Genomic DNA, 9,494 nt, shown 5'->3' on the forward strand with positions numbered 1-9,494 from the left:
AACATATTGTATCGAAAAGAATGCATTTGATGGATGCCCGGGCATTGAAAAAGAATGATGCTTTCAAAGGTGAAAGGCCATGGGGAGATACCATTCTGCTCATGCAACTTCTATTGGGTATCCTGAATAAATGGTATCATTCATATGGGACCCAGAGATAAAATAATAAAATAATACACACTGGCAGCGTGGGGAAGCTTTTTACTAAATAGTATATAACCGTATTATCCATATCCATACTCACACGTACGGTACAACCATACCTCCTTCCGGTATAAAAAGAGAAAATTGTGTCTTCTCTAACTGCTCGACTGCTTTGACAACTTTGAGTTTATGGTACAGGGGGAAGGTGGGGACAACGGAGAGAAAGAAATGGCGATAGTGGCACCTCCGGGCCCGGAGACGGAGACTCAAACTGAGAAAAAAGGAAACCCTAATCCTTCCGATGGTCTGAATCTTTCAGGGACCCCACTTGTTTGCCTTATGAGGTTCGCTGGCGATTCGGCCACCGGTGCTTTCATGGGTTCAATCTTCGGCTACGGTTAGTTACTTTTCAGATACTTTCATTTAGAATGGTTCCATCTTCATGGGTTTAATCTTCTTTTTGTTATGAAATCTAATGTTGGGTATCCTGTTGTGGAAACTGTTCTTTTGCACTTGTGCCTTCTCATTAGCTACAGGATGTATGAATGAGATTTTAGGGTTTTCTTGGGTTGATTTGTTTTAAATTCTACATATTTCTGAGTTTTGGGTTTTTCATTACGTGCATTGGAACTGAGAGGGGGAAATCTACTTTCGTTTATTTTTTAGATGAACTAGTGTTTTAGACTTTCAAAATATTTCATTAAGGAATACCATTCGTAGTTGTATTTCAATTTTTAACTCATAAATTAGAAAATGTTAGTTTCTCTTTGTCAATTTTGAGCGTGAGGAGTTTTTTTTTCATCTCTTCACAAATTGGCATCAAGACTTTGTGGGATATCGATTCTTTGGAGCTATTGTTGTGTAAAACAGTGATGGCCCAAAGTTTGGTGAACAAATCATTATTGCCATAGTCCAAATGAAATCAGGATACTAATTCGATTTGAAATGTTTTAAAAGTGGAGCATAAAACCTTCCCAAAACTTGTGAAGGATTAACATCTCTTTTGGTCCTGTTTGAGTTTTCACCGTGGTCTGTGATTGTATACCATGGGCTTAGTTTCACAACCTACTCATCACCTGATAATTGGACTACCACAATTTTGGTTGCGTACCCAAAACAGGAGGTTGAACCCATAGTCTGCATACTATGTATAGTGCTCAGTGATTCTCAAGGCTGTGTAGGAAATCCTGGGCTGAGTAATTATCAATTAATCACTGATTATTCGAGGCATGTCATACTCATTATTTGCCACATCCATGTCAATGTTGGTTCTCAACTTCTGATTTACAGTTTGTGATCGCTGCTCTGTCTCTGTCACTGTCACCTCAACTGTGATACATGTTCAGATGGTAGACAAGCACCTTCGATTCAATACCAAGGGTTTTGTAATTTCACAGCCAGATGATGGAGGTTTAGGTAGCCTCTGTGTCATCTGAAGGTGTTAGATGTGCTGACCTCCTTATCACCCCCTCGATGGGGTCTCTATAGCATTCAGTTCATATAAGCATATTGTATTTCCCTATACGAATATTTAGAAATTCAGATAGTGTTTTGGATTAATTAGGCGGGGGACATTCCTAACAGCTACATGCATCTTTTCTTTACAGAATTATAAAAAATTTCCACGTAACAAAAATTTTCGTATGACTTATAGTAGGAAAAGCTTATGAGCATGTAGCATCCTTTATAGGGAATAAAGTATGATATCTCTGTTACTTGAGTAAGTATGTAAAAACCACCGTCTTGTTTGTAAAAAATTTTCCTAGTGTTGATGTTTTAGTTCACTCACAAATGTGCTTTAGAACGTATATTTCAGGTTCAGGATTATTAAAAAAGAAAGGTTTTAAAGGATCTTTTGTGGAGGCAGGATCTTCTGCCAAGGTAGTGGAGTGACAACTATTGTTAAGTTTTAATTCTTGAATTGTTTTTTGGGTTCTTTTGTTACTTTTCCTACTCTGTTGAACTTTTGACTGAAGACACTGCTTCTGTCACACCTATCAGACATTTGCAGTTTTATCTGGAGTCCATAGTCTGGTTGTCTGTTTCTTGAAGAGGCTACGCGGAAAAGATGATGGTAAGGGAATGCAGATATGGAAGTGTTAGGCCACGTTCATGGTTTCTCCACTCTAATGAATTCTCCTTGTTCTGATATGTAGTCATAAATGCGGGTGTAGCTGGATGTTGCACAGGCATTGCTTTAAGTTTTCCAGGTACTTGCAATCTCAATCTATGAAATTGTGTACATTGAACATATCAGCCTTTTTTTTTGGGTAAGTAGTATGTATTGAAAAGAAGAAATAAAGAGAAAGAATTTACAGAAAAAGTGGCAGCCATAGGATCCCCTATTGGACATGCCTAAAGAAAGGACCGGGCCCCACAACACCGATAGGGGACAGCCCCCAATCAACAAATGGAATCGAACAGCAAGATAGTTCCAGTGGAGGAACTCCTTACATTCTATAATAAACTTTATGATCCTTATCACCTCTTACAAGACCTAGAAGATTTGTAGAGAAATCCCAGGGATATAAGATCAATTCAGCCATACCAGCATTGATGGAAGCTATAGGATCCTCCATATCAGCCTTATTGTGGCATAGTTTCCCTAACAAGGTCTCCGTATTTACTGATTTCTAATTAAGCCTGGCTGCCACAGGAATTTCTTAGCTACAACTTTCATCTGCAAATATATGCATGCGCTTAGCTTAGCCATGTAGGCATGTGCACAAATTAACAAGCTGGGAATTATATCTGGAGTTGAAAATGTGACTTATGATGTGGATGGTTTTCTGTTTGGTGCCTTTTCTTTGGCTAATTCCGTCTTTTATGCAGGTGCACCACAGGCTCTTCTTCAAAGTTGCCTCACCTTTGGGGCCTTCTCTTTTATTATTGAAGGGATGAATAAGCAGCAGCCGGCACTGGCACATTCACTCTCAATGAGCAAGAGTAGCTACACACACAATGTTCTGCCTCCGTTTACACTCCCACTACCCAATAATCTAAAAGAAGGCTTCTTTTTATTTTGGCAATCCTTAAAACAACCCAAGAAGGGTGCATACCCATCCACCAGCTAGAAATCTCAGATTTACGACTTTCTGGGGCAAAAAAAATCGCAGGTACCTTGATGAACATCTCTCTAGACATTTTCTTAAGTGGTTAGTGCCATCTGAACGTTCTTAAATTTTGGATTTGGAGGCTGAAGGTTTGGCATAAGGGGTTTTCAGTTCTGATCCGACAGTTTGAATACTCGATGGCACACTGCCCATCTATGTTTTGAAACTGCCCTTTTTAAATTGGGAGAGGGTAATGTGGAAACTTAACTTGTAAGCTGAATGAAATAGTCTTTTCTTTCATTGTGATTTTGTATGCCAGTGGATCAAAAAGCCAATTAAGGGCTGGTTATATTCTTGGATCATTCAATTGTTTTAAAAAGAGCCAGCAATTGACTCTACAGTTTATTACATCTTTTTTTTTTTTTTTTTTTTGGTGTGTGCTAATGGCGGGTGGTCAAGCCTTTGGCCTGATTAGTTCTTCATGGGTCCAAGATCGGGTCATACAAGGGTTAAATGAGAACCATTCAGCTTTCACCGAAAGTAGTGAAGCGCACTAAACACCTTGTGTGAGTGGCCCCAAGAAGGTAAGAGGAGTCGAACTCAGAATCATACGCTTGTTAAGGCGAAGGTGCCTTGTCAACTCGGCTGTGCTCTTGGGGTTAAAATTATGTCTATGTAATTGGACGGAATGAATAAACTGGAAGGCAATTTAAAGCGTATCCTTGGATATGGTTCTGGAATTGTGAATGTTATTCTCCAATATTTACCATTAATATTTACCATTAAAGCCACATCCCTGTTTACAAACTCCTCTTTGAGAACGAGTTCCATGGCCACTTCAAATCAAACTTATTTCTTTCCTTTGATTGCACCAAGTTACAAGCCTTTGCCATGTACTTCAAAGATTCATAATGGTCACTGTAGATCTTGCCACAGTGATGCAACCTCACAAAATCAAGAAATCCAGGAAGCTTTGAATAAAACAGGTCATAATTCATTAATAAAAAAGGTAACTGAGAACAATGGAAGGAGGCCTGGCTAATTCCTAATAGAAGGCTATAAAATACTCACCATTGGCTACTTCGCAATCGGCAGCAGAATTACCTTACTATTCATGCTACGGCTTTGATTCTAAATGTATTAATTTTTGAGCAATTTACATCTCCCCATTGTACTTTGCTCTTATTACAAATCCCTCTTTTGTGTTTTGAAAAATTACATTCTTCTCTCAAGTAGTATATTAGTTCTTACTAAAATACTAACACTTTTAAGTTAGACTAATATTTTGATAATATCTAGTTTACCCTTAAATATTCTTAAAACACTATTTCACCCTTTCAACCACAAAACCTTGATATACATGGAGACTTTCCACTTCAACCCACCCATTTGCATCACTGTTTTCTTCGGCGAAATTCGAATGGTGAACTTAGGCTACTAACGTAGAACTATGACGATGTTTGAGTGATTATCGATGCTAATTAATTAACTTCAAGCGCCAAAACTACCTTCTCTAAACTTGAAAGACTTGTTGCTGGAGAAATTTGAAATGGGTGATGTCCAAGGTGATAACCGACGATTTTTGAGTTATTCTCTTAACCGAATCTAATTAAGCATCTTCGCAAACCAAAGTAGTCTTTTCACCTTGGATCATTTCCTTATTTGTCATCAATTATGGTGATTAGGTCTGGGGTTTTAGAAAAAGAAGAGGGTAATGTAGAAGGGCATTCGATTCTATTTCTCCTTTTTTTTTTTTTTTGTTAATAAATCATGACCTTCACCATGATAATTCATTTGCTTTTCAATCTATTTCAATTTGGGAGAAAATGTTTAAGGAACAATGGGGGTAAAATAGGTATTTGATTTACGGTTGAATTACATAAGGTTAAATTCATCTTTTATAATTCAAGACTAACACCACAGTACCACACTAACACCGTCAAGGGAGGGGGATGTAAATTGCTCTTAATTTTTTTTTTTTTTTTAACTATCAATTATTTGGTGCTACTCCATGGGATTAATAGTAAACCTCATTTTGAAGATCTCTTGAGGAGGACTTGGGAGTTTCTATTTCTGGTGCTATTAGATTAAGGTTTTTCAGGACTTGGGAGTTTCTCTCTCTGGTGCTAACAACCAGAGACGAACATATTCTGAATGTGGCTAAAGTGGATGCAGATAAAATATATTGGCCTCAAGTTTTGGATTTCAATCAATCTCTTCAACTATTTAGTTTGCATGCTTTCTTAAGGGACCAACCTCCTGAAGATTATATGCAACTTTCACATGATGTGGCATGCTATACGGGAGGGTTGCCTTTAACTCTAGAGGTGTTGGGGTCTTACCTCTCAGACATAAGCAACAAAGAAGTGTGGGAAAGTATATTACAGAAATTAAAAGAAATTCCTCATGAAAAAGTCCAGAGAAGGTTGAAGATAAGCTATGACAATTTAGAAGACGATTATCAGAAAGCCATATTTCTTGATGCTGCATGCTTTTTCATTGGATGGGGGAAAGAAACTGTAATTTTCATATGGGAAGCTTGTGGCTGTTATCCTAAATCAACAATACACAGGCTAATTAAAAGGTCCCTTCTAAAATTTGAAGGTAATTTCTTGAGGATGCATGATCAGATTCGAGATATGGAAAGGAATATTATCTTAGAAGAAAGCCTTATGGAGCCAAGAAAGCGCAGTAGGTTATGGTCTCATGGTGAAATCTTTGAAGTATTAGAAGGATACAAGGTAAGATCCATCCCTCTGAAGTGTGCATGTGTGTGTGTGTGTGTGATTCAGAGATTATATTAAAAGTATGTGGATTTCAAGCACAAAAAGTTACTCCCTACATTTGAATTGAGGCATTTCACTTCCTTTACTATGACTCTCCAAATGACATGGATGTGTCCTTATCATTGCCTTTTTTATTTTTGGGGGGGGGGGGGGGCGGTGGGGGTGGGGAGGGAGTTCTGTTGCCCGCTAATTTCCAGTTACTTGGGTTATTTTCTATTGTAGGGAACTGATATGATAAAAGGCATGATGCTTTCCTCTTCCTTACCACCTATTAATTTATATAGTGAACATTTTGAGACGATGCACAATCTAAGATATCTTGACATTGGTCGAGCAAACTACATGGGGGATTTTTCGCATCTTCCTCTAGGGTTAATAGCATTCAAGTGGCTTGGCTGCCCTTGGGGTACTATTCTACCAACCAATTTTTATCATAAGAGACTAGTTTATCTTGACCTATCAGAGAGCAAGATTGAACAAGCTTAGAATATGGGGCCTCAAGAAGAAAATAAGGTATATTATTATTATTATTATTATTTTTTATCATTTGATTGTTAAATTTTATGGATAGTATTGTAAATGTACACATTTTTTCTTCCTTTGACAGAGGTTCCAAAAGTTGAAAGTTCTCAAGCTTAGGCAATGTTAATATCTAATTAAGTCCCCAAAATTTTTATGGTTTCCTAACTTGGAGCAATTAGATCTTGAATGTTGTTATTCCTTGGATAAGTTAGATGACTCCATCAGGCAGTTGAGTCAACTAAAAAGTCTTATTCTATGCATGTGTAAGAGATTGAAGGAGTTGCCTGAGTCCATTGGTGATCTGAAATATCTAGTGAAGCTTGACTTGTCGTGGATGGAAAAAATGGAAGAACTCCCAGACAACATTTCTAGGCTAATTTCTCTCAGAGAGCTTATTCTTGAATGGTGTGCCTCACTCAAGAAGTTGCCCGAGTCCTTTGGTGATCTAAAATCTCTAGTCAAGCTTGGCTTGTTGTGGTCGGCGACAATGGAAGAGCTTCCAGACATCATTTCCCGGTTGAGTTCTCTCAAGGAGCTTAGTCTCCGGTCGTGCCACTCACTCAAGAAGTTGCCTTAGTCCATTGGTGATCTAAATTGAGTGATGTTTCAGGAATTGAGGAATTTCCTGATGGTGTTGGACTATTAGAGAAGCTTGAGGTATTATATGCTAAGGATTGCAATAAACTAGTGAAACTACCAAGATCAATGGGGAGAATGAGGTGTTTTGAGTGAAATTCACCTCAAAGGAACCCAAATTTCAAAATTACCTGATGATTTTTCAATGCTCTCAAATTTAGAGAGGTTTGAAATGTCTGGGAGGCTTCAATCTCTCCCAGAAGATTTGTCACACTTGAAAAAATTGAAGCACTTAAAGCTTTCTAGATTCAATAAGTTGGAATACTTCCCAGAGCTTCCCTCAGGCTTGCTTGTACTTTGTTGTGAATGTTGCTATTCATTGATACGACTACCAGATTTATCGAGGCTGAAAAATTTGACAACATTAAAGCTTACGGGTTGTGAAAAGCTGGAGGAGACTGAAGGACTTGAGGGAACAGAATCCTTGAATGAATTGAATGCACGAGGATGCTATAATTTGACACATACACCAACGAAAATACATGGACAGGTCCTTTCACTGTCTTGCTTTTCTCCTACTCTATTGGAACTATTACTAACTGCCAATTAGTTTATTACTTCGATGATCAACGGCTCCTCTTTCTGATTTGCAGGGAACACTTCTACCCTACAGCTCACAGGGAAATACATATTCCTTGACTGCTAAAGGTGGGAATGGGATCAGTTATAAGGGGTTGATTCTGTGCATTGTTTTGAAATTTCCCTCTGACTTTGTGGATGATCTGGTACTGACCTTCAATTTTGATATTTCCGCTTCTATCCGCCAAAAAGATAAAACAGTCAGGTTTCTTCATACGCTGAGAGTTGAGGACGTTGAGATTACTACTCATCGACATATAATCAACTTTCACCATTTCAAAGGTTTTGATTGGTTTGGGATTCCATTGCAAGGAAAAGATGCTATTGAAAATTTATATATTTGTGAATCTGAGTTATATATCTCGCCTTTTCGGAACTACAGTCCGTTAATATACTATTCTGTAGTCAAGTTGGAGGAGAATTTGTTCGAAAACAGGGAACCTTACCAGCAAAAGCCTAATGATCAACATTGGATTGCCATGACAGTAGCGGATTTCTTCAATTGGTCATATGTGGACGATGACGGTGGAGTACCTTCTATTAACCTGAGCGTAACATGTTCACGAGCGGACATTGAAGGATCAAATTCTGTCCCTAAAGAAGAGGAGGTGGAAGAGGGACTGTTGATGAGGGCTAGTAACTACAAGGGAGCTTGTCTTGATGATGGGGACTGGAAGGCATCATGTGTAGTAGTGACATATAAGGAAAAGGGAAATACATCTCCCTCTGACAATACGGAAGAAGAAGAGGAGGAGAAGAATAAAACAACAGTAGATTTGGGTTGTTTTGGATGGATTCGACTCTATTTCTTAAGAAGTGGGGGAAGAGGAAGAGATGCTGAGGCTGAGGAAGAGAGCTCTCTCCTCGCAAGTGTAGCTCATTCCAAACATCTGAGGGAATGGGGCAACGCCCATGAAGCACCGGCGGAAAGGGAAGGCCTGCCAGGCCATATGCCCATGGGTGCAGGATTCTTCAAAAAAGCATGGGCTGACTCAGAGACCTGGGACCTTGGCTTTTCAATGAATGAAGGGAAGCACTTTGAGCTTTCTCCACCAGCGGCTTATGTTATGTAGTGGTCAGCAAACTAAAACTTGCGTTGTTTCACTTCCCTCCCCCCTTATTGAACTAAAGTAGTCATTGGCCTTCTATAAGAGACTTGTCAAGTCCCATTCAAGCTAGTTGGGGCTTTGCTTCTTGTACTCGGCCCATAATATGCCTCCTTTCATTTGCTTGCCTCCTTCCAGCCCAGAATGCCTACAAACTAGAAATTGACCGCTAGAATATATCTCTGCAACTCAACTCAACAAAGCCAATGGTGGGAAGAGTATCACATTCTCTTCTATTGCTGATGCTTCTAGGAGACCTCCTAATTCTCACAATAGAAAGAAAAGTGGTGGAAATTTAGACTTATAATGCAATTGGATTTCATTTTTTTTTCATAGATAACTTAATAGCTTTTCATGGTTAGGACCTACGACCAAAGGTTGCAGTTTGCTTGGGTTAAGGTAAGACCTTAACTGGTTTGGGACCTAGCTAGCAAAGCCTAAGCTCTAGACAATTTAATGGAGAGTTAAGAGCAAACTGAAGCAATAAGACCATGAATGAAGAACCTAGGAACATAGAATATTGTGATATTCCCATAACTAGCAATTTGCTATAAATTGGATTTGGCCATCCAGGTTCTGATGCGGAAGCTGCAGAGGAAGGGAAGAAATCCCTGAGTGAACTTAGAGTGTAGGGGAGAAGAGAAGAATCAACAAAGGGGAAGGGGGAA

The 9,494-nt window shown here is 38.8% G+C and overlaps 1 protein-coding gene across 1 annotated transcript; it reads left to right on the plus strand.

Annotated features, from left to right (window-relative positions):
• Positions 1–260: 260 nt before the first annotated feature.
• Positions 261–3,597, plus strand: LOC122070494 (chloroplastic import inner membrane translocase subunit TIM22-2-like). Its single transcript, XM_042634652.1, has 5 exons — positions 261–541; positions 1,961–2,025; positions 2,146–2,218; positions 2,301–2,354; positions 2,977–3,597. Exons 1-5 carry the CDS (start codon positions 334–336, stop codon positions 3,216–3,218), a joined length of 642 nt encoding a protein of 213 aa, XP_042490586.1. The 5' UTR covers positions 261–333; the 3' UTR covers positions 3,219–3,597.
• Positions 3,598–9,494: the final 5,897 nt, after the last annotated feature.

This window comes from Macadamia integrifolia, unplaced genomic scaffold (assembly GCF_013358625.1).
Source record: "Macadamia integrifolia cultivar HAES 741 unplaced genomic scaffold, SCU_Mint_v3 scaffold938, whole genome shotgun sequence".
In the NCBI taxonomy this organism is placed as follows: Eukaryota; Viridiplantae; Streptophyta; class Magnoliopsida; order Proteales; family Proteaceae; genus Macadamia; species Macadamia integrifolia.

Coding starts and splice junctions, on each gene's coding strand:
- LOC122070494 (XM_042634652.1), top strand. CDS start 334: ATGGTACAGGGGGAAGGTGGGGACAACGGAGAGAAAGAAATGGCGATA. Junction 542..1,960: donor GGGTTCAATCTTCGGCTACG/GTTAGTTACTTT, acceptor CGTATATTTCAG/GTTCAGGATTATTAAAAAAG. Junction 2,355..2,976: donor CATTGCTTTAAGTTTTCCAG/GTACTTGCAATC, acceptor TCTTTTATGCAG/GTGCACCACAGGCTCTTCTT.